Source organism: Conger conger, chromosome 12 (genome assembly GCF_963514075.1).
Source record: "Conger conger chromosome 12, fConCon1.1, whole genome shotgun sequence".
NCBI classification, from domain to species: Eukaryota; Metazoa; Chordata; class Actinopteri; order Anguilliformes; family Congridae; genus Conger; species Conger conger.
The window spans coordinates 44385686-44411851 of NC_083771.1; the positions used below are offsets into that span (position 1 = coordinate 44385686).

At 42.2% G+C, this 26166-nt stretch overlaps 2 protein-coding genes across 2 annotated transcripts in view; one reads left to right on the forward strand and one right to left on the reverse strand.

The window, feature by feature from the left end:
• Positions 1 to 5689: 5689 nt before the first annotated feature.
• On the reverse strand, positions 5690 to 15249 carry LOC133141602 (uncharacterized). Its single transcript, XM_061262168.1, has 2 exons — positions 14448 to 15249; positions 5690 to 5892 (listed from the first exon to the last, which is right to left on the reverse strand). The coding sequence occupies exons 1-2, from the start codon at positions 15247 to 15249 to the stop codon at positions 5690 to 5692; spliced, it is 1005 nt and encodes a 334-aa protein (XP_061118152.1).
• A 4512-nt stretch (positions 15250 to 19761) lies between these two features.
• Positions 19762 to 26166, forward strand: part of LOC133141604 (uncharacterized) — a 35763-nt gene continuing 29358 nt past the window's right edge. The window contains exons 1-4 of the mRNA XM_061262169.1: positions 19762 to 19955; positions 20289 to 20627; positions 21027 to 21374; positions 22657 to 22758. Of these exons, the coding sequence (XP_061118153.1) occupies positions 19889 to 19955; positions 20289 to 20627; positions 21027 to 21374; positions 22657 to 22758 (856 nt within the window). The 5' untranslated portion in view covers positions 19762 to 19888. The remainder of the gene's footprint in view (positions 19956 to 20288; positions 20628 to 21026; positions 21375 to 22656; positions 22759 to 26166) is intronic.

Here is a 26166-nt window from a genome sequence, read left to right on the forward strand (position 1 = left end):
ACCCATTCAAATCAGATAAATAACAATCCCCTGATGTGCAGCGTATGAAATATATTGAGATACAGTACACATGTACATTGGGCTCCAGCATTATTGCCACCCCCGATAAAGCTTAACAAAAGGTTTTTGTAAACCAAAATACAATACTTATTGACTGAAGCTTTATTTTCCAATGTGCGTAAAATAGTATGTTTTATTAATGATTCAGTAGAATCAATGGAAATATCACAGGAAACAGACTATGTGGTGATAGGGTAACCAGAGACAAAAACGCTAGAAGGAGACGCAGTGTGGTGGGGTGGAGACGCAGTGCGGGGGGAGGAGACGTAACTTCAAAGCAACTTACAGTTGACTAAGGACAATGCCCCCTGTAGCAATGCGGGGTTAGGGCCTTGCTCAAGGGCCCAACAGCTGTGAGGATCTTATTAGAACCACCGACCTTGCGTGTCCCAGTCATTTACCTTAACCACTACCCTACAGGCCACCCTAATGGCCGACTCGAATGGCCAAGTGTAGCACTTTGTATTCATAGTTTCCCCAATTTCAGAGCACCATGATGTTTAAGATTCAGGTGCAAGGCAGAGTGGGGTAAGTTGTCACATGGGTTGAACACTGTTCATTTCTCAAAAACAAGAGGCACTCCCTCAAAAATGTAATAGCTATTTTGTGTGACTTTGACTTCTGAGGTAAACCTCCTGTTTATCTATGGTGAAAACCACCCTATTCTGAGGTGAGGATAGACATTTCTTATTTATTTTACGTTAATAAAAAAAATATACAAAAATATATTTTTGTACTGAGTAAAGGAGAGAATAAAGTGTCTTTTGATACTTTAGCTGCAGTTAATCAGCACCAAGGAGTAAAAAAAAAGGCTTTGTGTTTCCTGTTTAAAGCCTTTCAAACTTGAATTTCTAAAACTTACGTTTCAAAAAAGAAGCTTTAAAGGCCATTGCATGTCCATTGGAAGATCAGACACCGATCTAAGATACAGTACATTGGTAGAAAAATGTATTCTTTTATTTTCATGCAACCAGGTTTGATGGTATTTGTTATCAGTGCAGCATTAATAGTACAATGGCAGAACAACACCTACTTAATCTACCTCCCACCTACACCGACCCAACCAACCAACCAATCTACCTACTGTACATACATACATACATACATACATACAAACGCTGCAGTGGTGTATACTAAGGCCTGTTACATACGCTATGCAAGCAACACATGCAACGACACGATTAGCAAAGCAAGGGGTGTTTCTCACGCTCCTGCGGAGAAAAATGCGTCGGGTAAATTTTCTATCGGGATGCAAGCATGGCACAATGCCAAACTTTCCGTTAGAGGCGCCTAATGTAAATACTGTTCACCGAACTACAAGTAAAAAACAATCATTTCCTTTGTGAACTGCTTTGAGAAATGACTACAGAAACATTTGAGTGGCATTTGGCTGAGCTGGTGCGGGCATATAAACATTTAATCACCATTTATTAAAAAAGAATCCATGCCCCATCCATGTTACCCATTTAGACCAGATTAGCCGAGGCTGCCACCTTGTGGCAGTGTGGGACCTCCAATAGAAGCTTGAGCTTGCCTATGTCCCAAATCTGCACTGTTGCTTGTGTTTCTTGAGTAGAGTATGCCTAGCGAGACAAATCGTAAACTATAGGAGAGCGAAATCGTAGATGAGATATTGAAATGGTGTCTATTATTGTGGGGAACGGTGTTATTCATGAAATACTTGTTTCTTAACTAAAACTTGACACCAAATGTTTTGTAGGTTTTTGCACGTATTCTGACGGATTTTCAAAGTGATCTGTTCTGGTCTCAGGTTTGTCAGTGCGAGGTCCTGCGATGCCACTACGTGTCCAGCTGGGGGCGTCTGTGACGTTGCCCTGCTCTGTGGATACCCCAATACCTCTGCGTGAGCTGGAGGTGCAGTGGACGAGGGAAGCCTGGTGCATCTGTTCCTGGGAGGAGAGAGTCGGCCAGAATCACAGAGCCCAGCGTACAGCGGCAGGGCTGAGTTTTTCACTGAAGAAATCTCCAAAGGAAACTTCTCTCTGCTGCTTAGGAATGTAACCACCGAAGACAAAGGGATGTACAAGTGTGTAGTTCACACTGAACACGAGTCCAATGAAACAAATGTGACAATAGATACTGGTAAGTTTCCAAATCCAGTTTTACGCCACTTTTTTGTTTTTACATATAGACAGTCTGAAAAGGTACTCTCTTTACTGCATCAAAGTTGTTAAATCAGCCATTTTCTTAGCTTAGAGGCACAAAGGCGTAAGAAGGTAAAATATTAAAATCAAATTCAAATGAAAAAGTTACTTGTGTTTTTCAGAACGGCTGGTGGTGACTGGTGCAGACGTGCCCGTATTTGCTTATGTTGGTGAAGATGTGATTCTGAACTGCTCAGTGGACACTCATGTTCCTCTCGGAGAGTTAGAAGTAGAGTGGATGAAGACAAATGAAGAAATCCTGGTGCTGCTGTTTATGGAGGGGCGGTACAGACCGGAGTCACAGCCTGAGAGATTCAGAGGGCGTGCTGAGTTCTTCAGTGAGGAGATTCCCAAAGGCAACTTCTCAATGAAACTGAGGGATGTAAAAACTGAAGACAGAGGGGAATTCATGTGCATAGTCCATACAAACAAGGAATCAATCAATGCAAGGACATACAAAAACTGGGTATGTACAACAAAGCAAGTAGACAGACTGATGGATGACTGATGCCTTAGTCTCCAAAAACACCCACAAGCCTCGGGTTCTTTTTAATGTTTTTAATTCCCTTATTAACCCCCGTGATGTATCCCCCATCATATCTTCACCCACACTCTGTGAACATTTTCTTAAATTTTTCATTGAGAAGGTCTCTACTCTTAGGCTAGCCCACACGAGTGTTAACACATTGAGTGTTACCATTGACCCTGCTCCATCTCTGTGCTCTGCCATTTTTGACCAGTTTGAGCCTATATCCCTCTCTTCGCTCTCAGATATAATTAAGCATCTGCGGCCTACATATTGCCCCTCAGACAGCATCCCCTCTCGTCTTCTCAAAGAAGTTTTTGATTCAGTTGGTGCTGCATTCAAACATGCTGTAGTGCAACCACTGCTCAAAAAGAAAAATCTTGACCCCTCGGTTCTCTCTAACTTTAGGCCTATCTCCAAGTTACCTTTTTCGTCTAAAGTATTGGAGAAAGCAGTTTTTATTCAGTTACAATCATTTTTAGATAAAAATGACTTCTGTGAAAAGTTTCAGTCTGGTTTTAAACCTCGGCACAGTACTGAAACTGCCCTTTTACGAGTTTTTAATGATCTGATAATAACTACAGACTCTGGTGAGCCTGCTATCCTGGTGCTCTTAGACTTGACAGCGGCATTTGACACCGTGAATCATGAGATTCTTTTATCTCGCCTTGAACACTGTGTGGGTATTAAGGGGGCTGCCTTGGAGTGGTTTCGGTCGTACCTATTGGACAGGAGTTTCTCTGTCCATGTGGGAGATTACTCCTCAGATACAGCCCCACTCACTTGTGCAGTCCCCCAGGGCTCTATTCTAGGTCCTATTTTATTTTCTTTATATATGCTGCCCCTGGGGTCAATTTTCAGGAAGCATACCCTTTCTTTCCATTGCTATGCTGATGATGTACAGATTTACTTACCTGTAAAATCTCAATGCAAGAAGTCACTGCAGCTTTTACTTGCATGTCTTAAAGACTTAAAAAACTGGATGGATGCTAACTTCCTGCATTTAAATGAAAATAAGACAGAGGTCATTATGTTTGGACATCCAGCTCAATTGGAGGACATTGTTGGTGCTTTGGGCCCCTGGCCCCCAAAAATGTTCCTGCAGCGAAAAGCCTTGGTTTCACCTTTGACAGTGCCTTTAAACTTGAGAAGCAAATTAGTGCTGTTGTCAAAGCTGCCTTTTTTCAGTTAAGACAAATAGCCAAGGTCAAGGCCTATCTTTCTCAAAAAGATTTGGAAAGAGTGGTCCATGCTTTTATAACATCTCGGCGGGACTACTGCAATTCTCTATATATAGGCTCTCTCTGCCGTCTGCAGCTAGTGCAGAACGCTGCTGCCCGCCTTCTGACTGGCAAAAAGAAACGGGAGCATATTACACCAGCACTGTCATCCCTACATTGGCTTCCTGTCCGTTACAGAATAAATTTTAAAATTTTATTATTTGTTTTTAAGGCAATGAATGGTCTAGCACCTACGTACTTGTCTGAACTCCTCAATATGTATACCCCAGCTAGATCACTTAGATCATGCAATCAGCAACTTTTGGATGTCCCTATGTCGAGGAGAGCTAGGAGGGGTGACCGGGCCTTTGAGGTAGCTGGCCCCAGCCTACCGCCACATATTAAATCTGCCCAAAACATAGATGTTTTTAAATCCTTGTTAAAAACCCACCTTTTTAGTGAGGCCTTTATGTCAGACATAAATGGGAAATCCAGATAATGTACATGTATTTCATTTTATTTCATTTCATTTCATTTCATTTCATTTCATTTCATTTCATTTCATTTCATTTTATTTCTTTTTATCTCATTTTATTTCATTTTATCTTTAATTTTATTGCCTGGTTTTGTACAGCACTTTGGTCAACCATGGTTGTTTTAAATGTGCTTTATAAATAAAGTTTATTATTATTATTACTCTTACACACAATTTCACTCCAAATAAAATTTTCCAGAAAAGAGGAAAACGGAGAATGTAGTGTATTAATAGTGAATCAAGCATTTGAAAACATATATATAACATGTATATATATTTGCCTCCAATATGGTTTGTCATTAATGTCTAACATTTCAAAATCGCAAGATATCATTAAACATTTTTAGTCAGGTGTTAAATCTGTAAATAATGTCATTGCTAGAAATCCATTGCTTTCAAATTGCCAGTAGTGATTGTTACATCAGCATTAAACACTAGAAGAACATTCTAATCACATGCTGCATGTGAGATTTCTTCACCTTAAAGGGATATTTTACTTTGGTATAAAACAATTAAAATGTAATTTTGTGGAGATTACTCCATTATGTTTGAAGAGCATGAATAGAAGAAACATCAGCTGCCCCTGCTGATCCAGGTTGTCTGGCTCAAAATTCATTTACAGGATATTGCCAAAAGTAATAGTTTTAATGAGCAAACTAACTTCGGAGGGTAATAGATTGAGAAAAGAAATAATGTAAAATATGTTTGCGCGGCATGGATGGTGCAGTGGGTAGCACTGCCGCCTCACAGCAAGGAGGTCCTGGGTTCGAATCCCCGTCGGCTGGGGCCTCTCTGTGTGGAGTTTGCATGTTCTCCCTGTGTCTGCGTGGGTTTCCTCCGGGTACTCCGGTTTCCTCCCACAGTCCAAAGACATGCACGTTAGGCTGATTGGAGAGTCTAAATTGCCCGTAGGTATGAGTGTGTGAGTGAATGGTGTGTGTGCCCTGCGATAGACTGGCAACCTGTCCAGGGTGTATTCCTGCCTTTCGCCCAATGTATGCTGGGATAGGCTCCAGCCCCCCTGCGACCCTGATCAGGATAAGTGGGTTCAGATAATGGATGGATGGATGGATGTTTGAAGAGCATGAATAGAAGAAACATCAGCTGCCCCTGCTGATCCAGGTTGTCTGGCTCAAAATTCATTTACAGGATATTGCCAAAAGTAATAGTTTTAATGAGCAAACTAACTTCGGAGGGTAATAGATTGAGAAAAGAAATAATGTAAAATATGTTTGCGCGGCATGGATGGTGCAGTGGGTAGCACTGCCGCCTCACAGCGAGGAGGTCCTGGGTTCAAATCCCTGTTGGCCGGGGGGCCTCTCTGTGCGGAGCTTGTATGTTCTCCCCGTGTTTGTGTGGGTTTCCTCCGGGTACTCCGGTTTCCTCCTACAGTCCAAAGACATGCAGGTTAGGCTGATTGGAGAGTCTGTTCAGAATAAGATGATGGTTGAATGTATTTTTGTTTGCCTTATAAAAGTAAAAGCATATAAACATAACCTCTGATGCTCTGTGGGGGGCAACATGAGGTCAGGAGGTAAGAGTGGTTGTCAGGCAGTCGGAGGGTTCCTGGGTTTAACCCCCCACCGTGGGTGTGTAGAAGTGGGTATTTCCCCAATTGCTCCCAGCGATCTGGCTGGTGCCAGTTGGTGTGAGTGTGTGTGTGTGAGTATGTGTGAATGCATCAATTGCAATCAATCTGTACCAAGTGCTTTGGATGCAATAACATCATAACAGGAGGGAGTAACCAAACATGTAAAACATACGGCTCCGGGTTAGGGAGTCGACATTTGCATAGATTGAAGACGTAGTGATAGTCAGAGACAGGTGCAAACACTTCGCTGAAACTAAGCGAGTAATCAGGGATAGCATAGGGAGGCGAAGTTATAGAACAGTGCAGAAACACTAAGAGATTGCGTTAGTGAATTAGTAACGTGAATACTTCTAAACTACCCAATAAAAGTGACTGTTAGTTAGTTATTTAGTAAGACAGACAGTAAGTGTATTAATCGGATTAGTATTGTACAATATCTAGATTAGTAGTAGTTAGTAAGAATAGTGCTTTACAACATTTAACTACTGTAACCTTAGTTAATAGACCCATTACATTTTCAAGTATATTAATTGCTCTTTGACTATTGTTTTATGCAGGTGTAACATTTCTGACACTTGAACCGTGTGGGTGAAAACCTCATTACCTAGCCTGATGGTAATAGGAAGTGTGCCTAGACTGTCTAAATAATCACCAGTCACTGACTTAGGAAAAAGTTCAGAGCGTTGCATAGCTTTTGTTCTCAGAGATGGAATAGACACTAATTAGTGATATGTCTGAACCTGTGTCTAAGTAGACTAAGTAGACTTTTGTGGCAATGTCCTCAATGACAGCCATTACATAGCGTGTGGCCTTTTTGTGCGAGGGTGGCAACACCTGTTGTGGGGCCTCATCACCAGTAGCAGCAGATACTTGGCCCACAGCATCTGCTACCATTCGTTTCCCCGCTCAAGGGGGTCTTCTTCAAAGCTCACATGATGGTTCCTCTCCCTGTGTGGTGGGTGTCTTTCCCCAGCAGGGTGGGCTTGGTGTGAGTCATACCTGGGTCTAGCTGAATCATATGGGGAAGAGTAGGAGGCGTGACTGTAGGAGTCATTTTGGTGTGTGTATCTTGCGTTGAAGCGGTCAGGAGAGCGGCACCTGTCTGGGCTGTAGTGCCTGAAGCGATCCTGACTGCTGGCAGAATGATGATCACGTCGATGATGTGGAGAAGATGGAGGAGTAGGTGAGTAGCGCCTATCACGGCGTCCAGGAGAGTATCTGGGATGGGGATAATCACTCTGAGACCTGCTGGATCTCTGATGGTTGGTTGCAGAGGAGTAGGCACCACGCTCAGGAGACACAGATGGAGAGCGGTGATATCTCCCTCTGCTACCCTCACCCTCGTACTTGTGTTTGAAGAATTCAGCATGGGGAGCTCGGTGACTGGCAGAGTGGCTAAAATCTTGTCCCAGCTGAGTAACTTCAAGCCTGAGTGCATGAACATCCTTTGAGAGCTGCTTGACAGCATCAAAAAGTCCAGCAGATGGGTCAGAGTGAGGTTTTCCATGGTTGGTGGCAATCATAGCTGAAAGTGGCTCACCTTGTGGAGCAGGAGGAGCAGCATACTGTGTGGTTGCATGTGAAGAAGCAGGTGGAGGAAGGAATTTCAAAGCTTCCTGTGCACGTTCCCATCTACATGCAACAGCTAAGGCATCCTCCAGTGTAGCAGCGCCATGTTCATGACATTTTGCTTGAAGAATGGGATCTAAACCAGCAACAAATCTTCTGAAGCGTTCCATTGTAATAGCTGGCCCGCCACAGTTAGGAAATGCCTCCAGTACCAGCCTTGTGATTTCCGCAGCATAAACCTCTAAAGGTTCCTTAGGCAAACGCTGTCTGGCATTCACAAAAGACTGGAAGTGAAGCAAAAATTCTTTCCTCCCAAAAACATCATTTAGCTTAGCTGCACAGTCGCCATAGTCCCACTGCACGTCTGGTGATAACGACAGCCAATATGCCAGTGCATCTCCACTAAGGCGGGTGGGAAGTATCGTGGCAATATCTAACTGCTGTCCATCTGCACAGGCTTTAACTGCCAGCTCCAATCTACTTTTCCACACTGAAAAACTGTCTTTATCCTTACCATCTCCAGGGAAATAAGGCGGTAATTCCACTCTGTAGTGAAACACAGTCTTTGTCGTCTCTCGTTGGGCCGCGTCGCCATTAGCTTCGGGAGACTCGTCCTCAGCATCATTGAATACTGACCACAACGACATGCTGAAAGTACTGTCCAACTTAAACAGCCTGGCGAAAGGCGGTAATTCCACTCTGTAGTGAAACACAGTCTTTGTCGTCTCTCGTTGGGCCGCGTCGCCATTAGCTTCGGGAGACTCGTCCTCAGCATCATTGAATACTGACCACAACGACATGCTGAAAGTACTGTCCAACTTAAACAGCCTGGCGAAAATAAGTTAAAAAAATATTCGGTCTGCTTTTCCTTCTACAAGTGTCCGTTTCTTATTTAACAGTCCGTTTGACTGAAACAAACTCACGGAGTGCACCCGTAGACCGCAGCCGTTATTCGATAATTCCGGCCGGCGTCTGTTAGTTGAGTGCCTTGGCTCACGTCGAAAATTAAGAAAACACCGCTGCCACCAATCTGTAACCCTTATTTTTGTAGGGGTAGCTTTCTCCAGTCCTTCTGGCCTGAGTAACGCACGGGTTACAATGGATATTATCACTGTTTATTTATTCCAATAACGACAACCAATACGGCAGGACAGTAACTGACAACTCCACACTGTCTCCCCCACTAAACTGTCCCCCGCACACAACAGCAGGTAGGAACCAAAACCCAACAACTCAGAAATGTTACACCTGCATAAAACAATAGTCAAAGAGCAATTAATATACTTGAAAATGTAATGGGTCTATTAACTAAGGTTACACTACCAAGAGAAGCAGGAAGTAAGAATCGCGGGTTTGGAAGGAATGTTGAAAACCCGAAACTACCGTATAGTGGGACACGCAGACAGGGGAGTGACTAGGCTGGTAAACATTCAGATGCAGACATAACAGGGGATGACAAATTAGAACTGTAATGGAAAACGATAACCAAGGATGTATGAAAAATGAATAAATAACAAGAATAAACATAAATACAAACAGGACAGATACAGAAACATTACAGCCTCTCTGTGTGGAGTACACCCTGGACAGGTCGCCAGTCCATCGCAGGGCACACACACCATTCACTCACACACTCATACCCACGGGCAATTTAGACTCTCCAATCAGCCTAACCTGCATGTCTTTGGACTGTGGGAGGAAACCGGAGTACCCAGAGGAAACTCACACGAACACGGGGAGGACATGCAAACTCTGCACAGAGAGGCCCCGGCCGATCAGGATTCAAACCCAGGACCTCCTTGCTGTGCCACCCACTGCACCATGCAATTTGCATTAATTTGATTATTATTTGAAACCAGTTTTGCAGGCTCTGTTGGAGAGGCCTATGTTTGCAGTACTATAAATCTCATGAGTTTCCTTGTGATATTTCAGATGTCTCCATACATGAAGTCACTTTCTGGTACGTTTTATTTTTATAATGCAGTATTTTGTGAAAATAATCACAAAATTATTTATTACTGGTCGAAGTCTATTTATTTATTTCTGGCTCCTATATAACACAGGATTTTATGTCCATATATGGTACCAGAAGACAGAATGTATTCTTAGCTTAAAAATGAAAGCTTGTCAATTTCTTTCTCACACTCAATGAGACATTCTGTTTAGTCAGCCCAAGTCTATTCAATTTCTTGTGATTACAAAATTCTTATCTGGATAAAAGTAGCTGGAGTGAAACTGTTCCAACTTGCCCCAGCTATGGGGAAAGTGGAAACAGCTGGGGTAAGTTCAAACAAAGTCCAAAATGTCAGAAAACATGTCAGAAAGAATGCTTCGTTTTAATACAAGTGAAAGGTTGGTGAATCAAGCATTTCTTACCGTTGACATTTTTAAACTGATAATTGTCCTGCAGCTAGAAATGGTCTATATTTTGTGTACTCCAACCGCATTTGGCAACATTAATATGTAATGAATGCCTGGGAGGAAATTGATAAGAGCGAGTGCTAAGCAGGACCGAATAAGTGCGTGGTACACAGGGAATACGTAAGGAATAATGCACATCGAGGTGGTCATTACACGGTTTTAATGCATGATGCGGGGCGAAGAACCACCCAATGCCAAGCCCAGGTGTGTGCCTACTTAATCAGTAGGCGTGGTCCTCCGTTTGGCTTGCCTCTCTCTCACAAACCCAGCCCCACCTGCCATGCTCCCCTTCTCAGACCCCACCTGTTTAAACTATTTAAACAACCTATTGCACCCGGCTTTCTTCTCTTCTCTTTTATCTCAAACGCTTTTGTTTTTTCATATACCATATAGTATACAGTACTGTGCAGAATTCTTAGGCACCCGTATAACATTCTGTACAGATAGGATTATTTCAAAAATAATTAAATGAAAGGTCATAAATAAACGTACTATACATTTTACATTACATTTGAGTCATTTGGCAGAATAGTTAAAAACTTACTCAAATCAATATTTTTTGTGACCACCCTTCGGCGTTAAAACTGCATCACTTCTCTGAAATGGCCAACGCTGTCCTGCAGTTCTACAAGACAATCAGCAGGGAGGTTGTTCCAAGCATGTTGGAGAACTTGCCACAGTTCTTCTGCAGATTTTGGTTGGCTCCTTGCTTCTGATCTCAGACAGCCTTCATCAAGTTTTTATGTAAAAAGTAGTCAATTGCTTACAGTAATATGCTACTTTTTAAAATTAAATGCAAAAATATCTCAACAATTTAACTATTTAATCTTTTGTAAAATTAATATTTATATTATATTTATATTTATACGAACAGACACAAATAAATACATGTATAATAAAGTCTAGGGTGCCTAAGACTTCTGCATAGTACTGTATATATACTACACTTTTTAAGTCACAATGGCTAAAAGTGTCTGTTGAATGAATTAATTCTATTCATGCTGTTGTTCCTGGTAGAGAATCAAGGCTTCCGCATGTGTTTTTGAAACTTTCAAGAACATAATAGTCAGAAAGTAGCGAGAGAGATCCCACCTCGGTCTCAAGCAAATCTCCAACTCGTTACACTATTTATTTTTATTTATTTTTATTTGACCTTTATTTATACAGGGAAGTCCCTTGAGAGCAAGCTCTCATTTTCAAGGGTGCCCTGTTTACAAAAAACATATATAAAAGATACAGGTTGCAACAGACAAGATAAGAGCAGACAAAAAATAAGTTATAAAAAAACAGATAAGTGATAAGACACTAAAAATCAGGTAAAACACGAGCAGTTCTCAATCATGGTACTCACGAGGAGCACTCTAAAAGAGTCTAGAGAAACAAAACGATCCAATTTTAGAGTGTCCTGGAGCCTATTCCACTTGTCCGGAGCATAGTGAGAAAAAGCAGACTTTCCATATTCTGTCCTCACGCGCGGAATGAGCAATCTGATGTGTGACTGCGAGCGTGTTCGGCAACTCATAGAGTTGTGAATGAGGAGCGAGGATAAATATGATGGGAGTTTACCAATTAGAGCTTTATAGATGAATAGAAGCGAATGTAGCTCTCTTCGTGCAGTTAGGGACGACCAACCCAATTTTTCGTACAAAACACATCGGTGAGTAAGAAAACCATCACCCGTTACAAAGCGCAGAGCACTATGATACACAGCATCAAGCAGCTTCAGAATGGCTGGAGAAGCATGCATATACACAATATCACCATAATCAAAAACAGACATAATTTGGGACTGAACAATGGATGAGAAGAGAAAAACAGGATTTATTCCTGTAAAGAAAGCCAATTTTAACCCTCAGCTTCTTTATAAGATGTTCAATATGTGTGCGAAAAGAGAGCTTGGTATCCAGCCAAATACCCAGATATTTAAATGAGTCGACACAATCAATTAGTTCTCCCTGCAGAGAGTGGAGAGAAAGGCTATTGTTAACAATTGACGATCGAGAGAAAAACATCCATTTAGTTTTGTTTGAGTTTAAGACTAATTTGAGATCATGCAGAGATCGTTGGAAAGTGTCGAAGGCTGACTGCAGGCTTGCAGCTGCCTGAGCTGGGGTGGGACCAAAGCAATAAATTATTGTATCGTCCGCATAATAATGGACATTAGTGTGTACAGAAGGGAAAAGAATATTATTTATATAAAGAGTGAATAAAATTGGACCAGTAATGGACCCTTGTGGGACACCCTTAACAACAGATAAAGAGCTGGATCTAAGATTGCCAGCAACAACTGACTTTCTCCCAGACAAGTAGTTAGAGAACCAACTTAGAGAAAGGTCATCCAGGCCAATGGAAGCTAACATACTTAACAAAATACCATGATCAACAGTGTCGAAGGCCTTAGACAGGTCGACAAAGAGGGCAGCACAATGTTGGCGATTATCAAGACCATTCACAATATCATTAATGACGAGGGAAGTGGCAGTAACAGTGCTATGACCGGGTCTGAATCCTGATTGGTGTGAGTGTAGGATATTGTATGCGTCTAAAAAAGCCCGCAGCTGTTCAATTGCCAGGGTTTCTAAAACCTTAGCTAGGCAGCACAGTCTAGAGATGGGACGATAATTGTTTAGGTCACTGGTGTCACCCCCTTTAAGCAGGGGCACGACCTGCGCGGACTTCCAGACCGTTGGGATTTCACCGGAGATAAAAGTTAGATTAAAAATGTGAGCAAGCGGGGAGGCGACCAGGTGAGCACTGAGACGCAAAAGATATGGGGCTATGTCATCCTCACCCTTAGACTTTTTAATATTCAGATGGGAGAGTGCCATGAAAACTTCATAGTCACTAACCGGTCTTAAAGAGAATCTATTAGCAGGAGGGGGGGGGACCGAGAGGTTTTCGGCCAATGACGGGTCATGGACGTGTCCCGGCGAGACCGTATTGGCTGATAGCCTATCGAATAGAAGGCCAGAAGCTACAAAATGTTGGTTAAATGCGTCGCACATTATTGATTTGTCTGAAATTACATCATTCTCATAGCTAATTTGAGGTGGGAGAGTAGAGGTGGATCCAGATTTAAGTGATTTTACAGTTTTCCAAAAACTGGCTGAGTTTCCTTGGGCATTTGCAAATGAAGATAAATAGAAATCAGATTTGGCTTTCCTGACTATACTAGTACTTTTATTCCGCATTTTCCTGAAATGTAACCAGTCTGTCGGATTACCAGTAGATCTGGCAGTAGTCCAGGCGGAGTCTCTGAGTTGAAGGGTTTCGATGACTTCCTCAGAGATCCAGGGACTAGAGCGATTTTTTACTCTGAGATTTTTATAAGGAGCATGCTTATTAGTGATGGAATTAAAAATATGGGAGAAGTGGTCAGAAGCTAACTCGGGATCAGGGATTAAGCATAATTTATCTAAATCAGAGTGGGATAAATCATGTAGGAAGCCTTGTTCTATAAAATCTTTAAAATTACGCTTTGTGATGAGGTGACCATTGGATTTATTAGCTTTGACTAATCTAACACAAGCTATAGGGCAGTGGTCGCTAATGCCTGGTGCAAACACCCCGCACTGAGGATATTTAAATGGCCTATTAGTTAATATAATATCAATTAGGGTGGATCTAGATGGAGATTTGGCATTTGGTCTTGTGGGGTGTAAAATAAGTTCAGATAGATCTAAATCTAAGCAGAGCTGTTTAAGACTAGTAGAGCTATCAGAGAGCCAGTCCATGTTTAAATCGCCCAGCACCACCAATTCGGAAGAGGCATACATAGATAACACCTTCCCCAACTCATCTAATGCTGATGTTGGCGCAGAGGGTGGGCGATAAACACCAGCAACCACAATATGGACGTCACCACCCAAACAAACATCTAAAACTAAACACTCAAAACATTTCGGAACGGTGGAGGACACAAGGACCCGTACGGCTAGGTGTTCCCTGACAAATATAGCCACTCCGCCTCCTTTAGCTCTCCTATCAGATCTAAACAAATTAAAACCGGCAATAGAAACATCCGAGTTGGAAATTTTCCCAGACAACCAAGATTCGGTAATAACAAGTATGTCGGGGGCGGCATCGACAATCATACAGTTAATGAAATCCAACTTGGGCAGCAAACTCCTCGAATTTAGATGCAGAAGCTTCAAACCATTTATGGCCCGCAGATCCTGCAGTGACCCCAAATCATTAGATCCCAAAGTAGCAGAAGGAGCAGAGCCGGGCAACGCAATACCAGTAGAAACAACCACCAGGTTTCCCTGCACAGCCCTGCTTGGCCTGGAAGCACGACGAGGAAGACGAACTGGGAGGGGGCTGATAGTGGGGATGACACACAAAGCCGTGGTATCCTTACCGGACCATTCAGGAAGCCAGCTGATGCTCCGTAACTCAGTTGCAGTACTCGAGGCAAACGTTGTTGACAAAAGTCCGCTGCCGCTCCGAAGCCCAACTGGGCCGTAGGGAAGCGCAGGCCGCCCTGCTACGGATCCGGGCTGAAGACGAGCCACCACCGCAGCAGGAGCGAAATCCTCCCGGGATGAACCAACGCCAGGATAGGCCGACAGTCCGGCGATCACCTCAACAGTCCCGCCGCAGCATACCGGAAGATACTGCAAATCAGCCAGCAGACCTCCACCGAAGCAGACCAGAGGAGCCAGCAACCCAGACACCAGGCCAATCGCCGCCAGTGCGGGACCGCCACGGCCCGCCGAAGAAAGCAGCGCAGGTGGAGGGAGGTCCAAGCTAGCTGCTGGGCTAGCTGGGCTAGCTGGGCCAGGGTTTAGCTCAACGTCACCGGCCAAGAGGAGTAGCAGCGTCAGCCAGATGAATCCAACAGAAGAGCTCGACGTAGGGACCCCATCCTTACTAGCTGATGATGGGGCTCTGGCACGGCCAATATCCAAGAACCCGGAGAACAGCAGATATTGGCTACCTGCAGTCGGGAAGTAGATTCCCTCCCCATCGTCAGGCAAGAAGTGACAGCGTGACGAGCAAGCGATCAGGCAAAAGATTAAAACAATGACAATCACGCATCTTTGTGGAAAAGTTAAAATAGGAGGCAATCCGCAGTTGAAACGCTGAAAAGTAGGGCGATTAAGACGTTTAAAACGTTTAAAAGTTTGACTCGCTTGAGCAGTGGACGCTGCGGTCGCCATCTTGATTAGAAATGAAGCATAAAGATGTCGCCTCTGGGCCCCTGTGCACACTAGCAACTAGCAACAGGAAATTAAACTTTAGGAAGATTTCTAGTTGTGTTAGGAGAGCTCTGTTTCGGGCTCTGGCTGTCTCCAACCAGGGAAATACAGCAACATCACGAGCACTGGATACTACTGTTAAAATGACTGGTTTCTTTTTGCAGGTGCACATTATAACATGTTCACAAACTTGGCACTGCCTTTGGAGAATTTTGGCATTTCAACTGGGTTACATTCTGTACTGTACATACTGCACAAAATACTGTTGGTTCTAGATCACAGGATCTAAAAAGTGAAAAGCCAACTTACTCACATGATTTTAGCATTTTAAATATTTCTCTTTCCTTATGGCTTTGCTGTAGACCAGATGTGTATTACACCACTTTTGGTTCAGAGATGGAATGTGGGGTAGCAGTAGAACCCTGACCTGCCTGTGTACCTAAATCAACATGACTGTATTTTCTGCTTCTCAGTGTTTAGCTGGTAAGAGTGATTTTATGTTCTGGGTTAGAAAGGGAACTGGCTGCACTATGCACAAGGTGGGAACTGTACTGTTAATTGTACTGCAAAATAAATAAATAAATAAAAGTGGTTTTTTTTAAACATTTCAATTTAGCTAATTTTGTAGGCTCGCATTTATGTTCAAATCAGTGGTTCTCCTGAGGTATGTGACATATCACACCCAAGATAGAATAAGAAACATCATTGTTGGAATCTGCTTTGGAATCATCGTATTGTATGGTTTATCTACAATTGTTTGTACAGGTAAGGCTATACTTTACAAAGCTTCAAAAGGAATTCATTGCGTAACGTATACATTGTGTGTACAATCAGTGTTTTCTTGCAGGTGTCAAGTGAGACGTGTGGTGATACACTGTTCCTGAGTGTTTCTCTGGCTGAAGTAGACCGTTTTTGTGGAAATACTCTTTCTGATATACACACATGATGGAGCTTTTTTCTCAACGCGTAAGTTACCTTTTAGAATAAACATAAACCAAGCATGAACAGTACCAAGCATGTGCCGATGCACAGAAACATAAGCACTCAGGCTGTCACAACGGCATGGCTCATCCAACGAAGTGAATAAAATCCCCAGCATTCATAGGGTCAGAGGGTCAGAATGCAGCCATGGAGGACCATTTAAGAGTGGATTTAAGAGTGTTTCAAAGCCAGGGATTCGGTTTTTTTTTTGTGTGTGCTATAGCTCCACCGCTCTCAACCTATGAGTGTGTGGAGAGCCTTGTAGTATATCAGTAATGTAAGAATATGAGAAAGGGGTCTTTATCACTGTGGTACAGGTCTTAGATTGCATTTAGGATTGGAGTTTCTGAAGTTTCCATCATTGATTAAGTGCTCCCACACCCTTAGAAGGCACGGGTAATGGCAGTCTAATGGTACATCTTCCATTTGATTTCTGGTTTTTGATTACTAGCTGTACATGAAACAAGACTGTTCTTCTGTTTGTTGCATTTTTCTGTCGCAAATATATGAATTCAATGTAAATACTTTACAATTGAGTTAGTGTGTTGATAACTAGCCGTATATTTGACCTCGTTTCAGAAAAGGATGAAAGTATTTGGTATTTCTTGCTGACATATTAATGTTCAGCGAATCCTTCTTCATCAAAGAAGCTTGGTCTTGGTCGGTCTTTCCCATTGTATTTATAATTTAGCATACTTTAAGAAATATAACTTAAGAAAAATAATTTAAAACAATGGGAAGATCCTACATGCAAAATGACAAATGTTACGTCCCTCTGGTGTCTAAGGGTAGGAGGGAGTGCGTAACATATATGTTGATGGATGTGTTGCTTTAACTTGTGGAAGAACCTATGCACTTGTAACTCGCTTTGGATTAAAAGTGTCTGCCAAATGACTGAAATGTAAAATGTAAATGTATGATGGGTGTCGAGTGCATTCAGTGTAAATAATGACAAGAATTAAAAAAGTGTATAAATTACAAAAAGTGCAAGAAGAGCTATTTACAAAGGTATTACAGTACAATCACATTTAGGTCACAAGGCCAAGGGACACTGTAAAATGAATTGATAATGTAAAACCTAATATCCTCACTATAAAATGAATTGATCATGTAAACCCTTCTAATATCCTCACTGTAAAATGAATTGATAATGTAAAACCTTCAAATATCCTCACTGTAAAATGAATTGATAATGTAAAATCCTCTAATATCCTCACTGTAAAAGGAATTGATCATGTAAAACCTTCTAAATGAATGGTAATAATTATGACAATCTCTAAATAGCTTTCACTGTGTGTTCTAACAATGACGTTTGGTTTTAGTTTTTACTGATAATAAGAGGAGACTGGATGTTTGTCCAGAGCAGCCGAAGACAAGGCCGGTCTCTTACATCATCTCTGCATCTCTGTGTCAGGAAATGATCTCTCCTCGTGTTATTAGGATAAATTTCAAATTTATTTTTCTTCATCAAGAAAACAGACAAGGCGCAGCAGAGAGAGGGTTTATGGTTACAAATTAAAACAGAAATAAATGAGAAAATCTTGACACTGACTTGAATCAAAATGTAAGTCCGTGGACCTCTTTGAATATTCAGCTGTCCCCACTTTCCAACATGAAGCTCTTATGTTATGTTATATTATGTTAAAGTAACATAATTCATGTATAATTCTCTTTGTAGATCCTAGAGGAAGCTGTAGAGATGGTACCTCTCTCTCGACCAGAGTAGGGAACAGCACACAGGAGTCAGTCTATCCACAAGGTAGCATTACTGCAGTCCTCAAGATGACATCTTGCACAGTTTCTAGTTAAGACGTTAAGAGGTTTAATTTGCAAAGCATCCTGGGAAATGTGGTACAGAGCATACGTTATTGGTCCACACATATCAGAGATCAAAGAACAAGAATCTCAATCTGGGCCACAACAGGATCAAAATTTAAAAAATTAAATAATCCTCGGCAAACTTATTTATCAACCAAGAAATAGTTCACTGGATGAAAAATGAATGTTGCAAATGTCATCTTAGTCTGCAGACTTGAACTCTAACTTTTCAATTTGAACTGCAGCGAGCAATAAAGTTCCACAGAATGAAGGTTTTGAAGGATCTTGACAGATTCTGTGGTGAAAGATCCTCCCTGTGTCCACACATCTCATGAAGCACTGCACACTCGGTAATGTTATTACTGAATGTCAGGTATTAAAGGAACAATAGGTAAGATTTTAGTGCTAAAACATTGTTACAAGACCATTGTAAATCCCTTCCTGTCATTGAAAAAGGCTCACTTACGTGTTGACTCACCCTCTGTCTGTGCTTATAGTCCTTAAATTCGGGCTTCAAAATATGCAGTTGATGGGCCGGCACTCTGTATCAAAACATTGTATAGCTTTACAATAATTCAAGCTCATTGGTTGAAAATTGGTTCTAATTGCCACAGCAAATGGCGTTTCAACGTCAGCGGGGGGGCGAGATATGGGGTATGCAAGAGTAAACAGATGAGTTTTGAGAAGTTTTTTGAAAGATGACAGTGACTCTGCATGGCGGATGTGTATGGGTAGAGAGTTCCAGAGCCTGGGTGCTGTAGAGCTGAATGCTCGAGCACCCATAGTAGAGAGTCGGGTGGTGGGGATAGACAGGAGGCCAGCTGAGGAGGAGCGGAGAGTGTGAGTTGGGGTGTAGTTGTGAAGAAGGTCAGAGAGATAAGGGGGTGCAAGGGTGTTTGGGCTGCCACATCCCACTCTCCCCTCCACTCTGCGTATTTGGAGACTTATCCAACATAAACGTAAACAACAGATCCAGCAGGATACTCTCCAGCCCTAGTCATCACCAAGAAAACTATACTCATCAATTGGAAATCAAGGAACACAATCAATATTACACTTTGAAAAAATCTACTTATCAAATACATATCAATGGAAAAACTATCTGCCTCAATTAAAAAAACAAACCGCTGACTTTGACATAATCTGGAATCCATTCATTGATTCCCTAAATTCGTATCCTCTGCACCAATTTCACACATTACAGTTTTACTTTTTAATTTTTTTCATGTTTCTTTTTTATTATATAAATATATATATATATTATTATTTCCGTCCTCTCTGGTTGTCTGCGGTTCGTTTTTATTTTGTTTGTTTGGTTCTTTTCTGTTTTGAATGTCTGATTATTTTGTGGCCCTGTATTGCACTTTATTGCACAATAAAATATGTAAAAAAGAGCAAGGCCCCCAACCCCACATTGCTCCAGGGGGGATTGGCCCCACTAAATCTAATTCACTCTCAATCGTTTTGGATAAAAGCTCCAGCTAAATAACACATTCTATTATTTAAATGATAGTCTAATCATGCCTCTCTTCTAGTTTATGACATGCCGATGACAACTTTACTGACTTGGCCTAGGCTTATGCCGATGCTAAAATTGCTGATCTATGTTCCCTAGTTATTCCTGTTATTCAAGTATACACCCAGCTTTACTTCCTGCTCATCGGTCTGCAGGTATACTAGTATTTTGTGTGTGTGTGTGTGTTACATGTACTAAAGGCGCGGGAGCCATACAAGTGAAAGTATAAGTTAAAATAATATTTTTGTCTTGCGTTATTGGAATGGCCAGGCTTATGTAGACATAATGATGAAGATCAAGATGAGAGTTCTTTCGTGGTTTCTGTCGCTGATTTGCGCTATCAGGACTGAAGGTAATTGATATGTCATAGTACGGCGATATCTGGTGTTTCATCAGAAAAATATCTCAGGTTTAAACGATTTTTTTCGGATTTTCTGGAATTAAACATCTCTGTATGTCGACAGCGTATTAACCTACAGATTTAAAAACGTTTCGATTCCGACATTATTATTTCCGAAATAATTCAGTTTCATTTTTCATTATTTTCCAGATTAACAGAACAAATGTATCCTATTGCGATGTGACATATATTCTAAATTATTTTTCGTTTCATAACGTGCTAATGAATTTCTAGGTTTTTGCAGTGCACGCATTCTGAGTTCAAAGTGATCTGTTCTGGTCTCAGGTTTGTTAGTGCGAGGTCCTGCGATGCCACTACTTGTCCAGCTGGGGGCGTCTGTGACGTTGCCCTGCTCTGTGGATACCCCAATACCTCTGCATGAGCTGGTGGTGCTGTGGATGAGGGATTCTGGAAGCCTGGTACATCTGTTCCTGGGAAGAGAGAGTCGGCCAGAATCACAGAGCCCAGCGTACAGCGGCAGGGCCGAGTTTTTCACTGAAGAAATCTCCAAAGGAAACTTCTCTCTGCTGCTTAGGAATGTAACCACCGAAGACAAAGGGATGCACAAGTGTGTAGTTCAAACTGAACAAGAGTCTAGTGAAGCAAATGTGACAATAGACACTGGTAAGTAGCCCCACCACCTTTTATGCGGTCTAACATTTTGAGAAGGATAATAATAATAATTTGTTATTTTGCTGACATTTTCATCCAAAGCAACTTACAGTTGACTAAGCAGAGGACAATGCCCCCTGTAGCAATGCAGGGTTAGGGCCTTGCTCAAGTGCCCAACAGCTGCGTGGATCGTATTGTGGCTACACTGGGGCTTATTGTGGCTACATTAGGCTACAGGCTACTTATTTCAATGGTGCATTCAATTTATTAGACAACAAACTGAATTAGCCATTTTGCTGAAAATAAAATGAACAGGAAGTATTATTTTACATGCATAATGGAGCACGAAGGTGAAATTTGCCACACCCTGTTAAAAATAAATAGCAAAAAAAAGTTACTTGTGTTTTTCAGAGTGGCTGGCGGTGACTGGTGCAGACGTGCCTGTATTTGCATATGCTGGTGAAGATGTGATTCTGAACTGCTCAGTGGACACCCATGTTCCTCTCGGAGAGTTAGAAGTAGAGTGGATGAAGACAAATGAAGAAATCCAGGTGCTGCTGTTCATGGAGGGGCAGTACAGACCGGAGTCACAGCCTGAGAGATTCAGAGGGCGTGCTGAGTTCTTCAGTGAGGAGATTCCCAAAGGCAACTTCTCAATGAAACTGAGGGATGTAAAAACTGAAGACAGAGGGGAATTCATGTGCAAAGTCCATACAGACAGAGAATCAGTCAATGCAACGGCATACGTACAAGAACCGGGTAAGGAATGTGATCGCATACTAATTCATTCCAAATATTACATTTATCAGAAAAGGGGAAAACACATAGAGTGTAATGTTTTAATAGTGAAATAAGCATATTTCTCATCCAGTATGTTTTGTCATTACTGTCTAACATTCAAATAGTAATCATTAAAACATTTCAGTCAGGCAAAAAATGTATGCAAATAATGTCAGCCATCCATAAACCATACAACAATATTGCAGTGTACTGAGCATGAATGATCTTCATGAAGCAATGTTTTGGTGATGCATGCAGATCTTCAAGTTATAAAACTATAGGCCTATACTTCAGTCTGAAATCTGTGGTTTTTTTTTGTTAAGGACACTTCACCAGTAGGGGAGACTTAGGATTTTAAAAATAATCAGTAGAGTTCTAGGACATATCAGTCAACCAGTTCAGTACAGTACTAGCAAAGGTTGCGGCCATGAAATGTTACACATTGCCCGATGAACTGTACAAAATCTGCGATGATGCCCCTTAACTAGTAAAGTAAAAATGCCCTGCCCTCACATAAGCCAATAATTAAAGCCTTGGTGTTCATATCCATCCCTCACTCCAGTTCAATGCCCTAAACAACTTTCAAAATATTTTTCAACAAATAGAGGCTGATCTCCAGAAATGGTTCCATCTTTCCTCTACCCCATAAGATAAATATTGGACTCCCCCTAGAGATACTTTAATGTAAGTGTTAGTGTTTAATGTTTTATTTGGAAAGGCAAACATCCCAAAATTAAACTAGAAACCATCCAACACAAAACATTACCTGGAGGGCTGTCTCTACCACTCAATTACAACTTGTATAGATCCCAATCCAAGGTCTGCCGACATATTGAAGAAAGGCTGGTATATCAGACTTCAGGATGTTGTTCACTCGACTATTCCTCTGTGACAAGCTCTTCTAAGCTCTTCTGCGTTTTCAGCCCACAACCTCATATCTTCTCACATCTTTTCGGGGAAAAAGTCAAGAAACATACAAATGCAATCTGCAAATAGTAATTTAGCCACTCCCATTTTTCATAACTACACTGTTAACAAACTCCTGTCTTGACATTATAACCACTGGATATAATGAGCACATCTTACTCAGTCCTCACTGTGCTGACAGAATGCTACATTGCCGGTTTGGCAATAAAAAGTTGTTGTAAAAACACATTTCCCTTACAGAGGAAGAAGAAATAGGACAAAATCATGCCTTTTCCAACAATGCCACCTGACGTTCTTCTGTTCAGCCTTTGATTCATTTAACTCTTTGTCACAGGTTTTTCCAATTGGCATATAAGCACCCTGGTTTTATCTGTGGCTGCTGCAGTTTTTGCAGTTTTTATCTGCATTCCTGTTCTTCGATGTATACAAAATCAAGGTAGGTATGAACTCACTTCATATAATTTGCCACTGAATGGATGATAAAATGCAGCTCTTGCTGTATTTTGCAGTATTTTTCATGAAATATATACATATATGCAGTATATTTAAATATGCACAAATGGACTGGGAATTGATGGAAGAATACTCTGCACCTAGTCAAATCCACATATTGTTACATTACATTACATTACATTACGTGGCATTTAGCAGACGCTCTTATCCAGAGCGACATACAACAAAGTGCAAATCAATCACAAGAACAAGTGCAAAAGTAGACCTGAGAGGACAGTACAGTTCCGAGTCCTAGTGTAAACATACAGAAATTCAGAACCCTTGAAGAGTACAATCAACATTCAAACTAGCATACCACTGTTGGCAGCTAGAATACAACAACAGCCAATAAAAACACAATACCTATACAATATCTATACATAAGTGCCATTATGGTCTAAGGGGAGGGAAAGGTATAGCCTGAAGAGATGGGTCTTCAGTCTGCGCTTGAAGGAGGTCAGAGACTCTGCCGTTCTGACATCCACCGGGAGGTCATTCCACCACCGTGGGGCCAGGACAGACAGCAGTCGTGAGCGTGAAGAGCAGGTGTGGCGAGGGGGAGGCGCCAGACAGCACAAAGTGGCAGAACGGAGGGGTCTTGTTGGTGTATAGGTCTTGATAAGCGATTGAATATACACGGGGGCTGATCCTTTAACTGCCTGGTATGCGAGCACCAAAGTTTTAAATTTGATGCGAGCCATAACAGGCAGCCAGTGGAGGTTGCTGAGCAGGGGGGTGACATGTGAATGTCTGGGAACATTGAATACCAGACGGGCTGCAGCATTCTGGATCAGTTGTAGGGGTCTGATGGCAGATGCTGGAAGGCCAGCCAGCAGAGAATTGCAATAGTCCAGGCGGGACAGGACCATTGCTTGAACAAGGAGCTGAGTGGAGTAGGTGGTGAGAAAGGGTCGGATTCTCCGGATGTTGTACAGGAAGAACCTGCACGCCCGGGTCACCGATGTTCTTGGAGAAGGATAGCCTGTTGTCCATCACCACTCCAAGGTTTCATGCACTAGGGGATGAGGTCACTGTGGTATCCCCTAGTGAGATGGAGAAATCAGAGAAGGGAGAGGTAAAAGCAGGGATGAAGATCACCTCCGTCTTATCTGGGTTGAGCTTTAGATGGTGGTTGCCCATCCAGCTCTGGATGTCTCTCAGGCAGGTGGAGATACGGGTAGAGACCTGTGTGTCTGATGGGGGGAAAGAGAGAAAGAGTTGGGTGTCATCGGCATAACAATGATAGGAGATGCCATGAGCAGAGATAACGGGGCCAAGGGATCTCGTGTAGATGGAGAAGAGGAGGGGTCCGAGGACTGAGCCCTGGGGGACTCCTGTAACAAGGGGGCGAGGGGTTGTTATTTACCATTATTGTGGAAGTAGTCTTATCAAATAGCTTATTTCATTTTTATGAATTTAGACTCAGTGAGCAGTATTTATTCAACTTATTTTTTTTATTTCTACTGCTGTAGCAAATGGCAAATGGCAGGCATTTATATAGCGCCTTAATCCAAAGCGCTGTACAATTGATGCTTCTCCATTCACCCATTCACCCATTCATACACACACTCACACACCGACGGCGATTGGCTGCCATGCAAGGCCCCGACCAACTCATCAGGAGCATTTGGGGGTTAGGTGTCTTGCTCAGGGACACTTCGACACAGCCCGGGCAGGGGCTGTTTTTACTGCCTGAGCCATGTAGCCTATCCACGTAGAGTTATGATGCGTTGTGTGCTCAGAGCTGCACTTCTGCATACCACTGTTGTAATGTGTGGTTATCTGCATTACTGTCACCTTGCTGGCAGCTTTGACCAGTCTGGCCATTCTCCTCTGACATCACTCATTAACAAGGCATTTCTGTCAGTGGATTTTTTTTGTTTGTTTTTTGCACCATTCTTTGCAAACCTGTGAATTCACATTCTGTGAAAATCCCAGGCGATCAACAGTTTATGCGATACTGAAACCACCATGTCTGCCACCAACAATCATTCCACGGTCAAAGTCAATTTTGTTCCTCATTCTGATGGTTGATTTGAACATTAACTGAAGCTCCTGACCTGTATCAACATGATTGCACTGCTGCCACACAATTGGCTGATTAGAAAATCACATGAATATGTAGGTGTAATAAAGTAAAAATGTTCCTAATAAAGTGCTGAGTGAGTGCCTGCAATGAATTATGGGAGCTTGAGGCAAGGGAACTGTGAGTGCACTCATTTGTGATGATATTTAAAAGATATGAATGGTTCATTGACACAAACAAGCAATTTTTCTGAATCTTAAGAGCACAATTTTGTGAAATTGGGAATTTGACTTGCACACACTGTTTCTACTGCCTTCAGACTGTAAAATCCATTAATTTTTTTTGCATTTGGGCCAATTAGCTCTACTTTGACGTATGATCTCATTTCAATCAAACCAACCTTGTAAGTTCTTGAGATATTCTACAAAGAGAAGGTAAGCTAGCCTCTGAGAATATAAACAACCGGGCATATTGGTTATAAAATACATTTTAAGCCGCGGTGGTGCAACAGGCTAAGATGCAGCGAACCTTGCTGTTGCGGTTCAGTTCATTGCAGTTGCACACCGCAGGGCCAAAAGGATGAGTTTGGCCGGGTCACGGGGAGCGGCATAATTGGCTCGCCGCCCCGAGGGAGGAGGGAGGACTCAGCGGGGGGAGGCTCACCGCATACAACAACAGCCCCGATCGCCTCGGAGTCACAGTCACATGGAGACGATGCGGCCTGGAGAAGAAGGCGTGTCGCTCTCCGGATCGTTAGATCCGTTCGTGCTGCCGGGGGACGTGGTCGTATGTGTGCGGTATTTCCTGGATAACATGCTGTAGGGGTCCTCGCACGGGACTCCAAATTACGCAGGGATTTTACTCTCTACGAAACCGGGGCGCCAGTTAAACGTTGTGTAGCAGTATAACTGCAAAAGGTAATCAGTCTCATAAAATTACTATTATCAGGAATATCTAACCACAAATTTAGTATTTTAATTAATAATTAAAATAACCAATACTAATGATTAAACATACCTGAAAAACCTGAAGGTTGGAAGTTCTTCGAAAGACTGCTTTAACTCGGCTCTCATGTCTATGCGATTCCAAAACGGACACCGGGGTTTAATAAAATATATTTATTAAACAAACATACAAACACATAACAGATAAACTAACGGGAAGTTAGTAAGGAAATTTAGTTTGGTATGTGTGTGTGCGTGTGTGTGGCGCGCGCAAGCGCGCGTGTCGCTAGAGTTCTGGGTGTGGTAATGAGTTAGAGTTAGCTGTGAGAAGGGACTACTTGCGTAGTTTTACTCTATATATGCGCAAAAGACGGCGAATCAA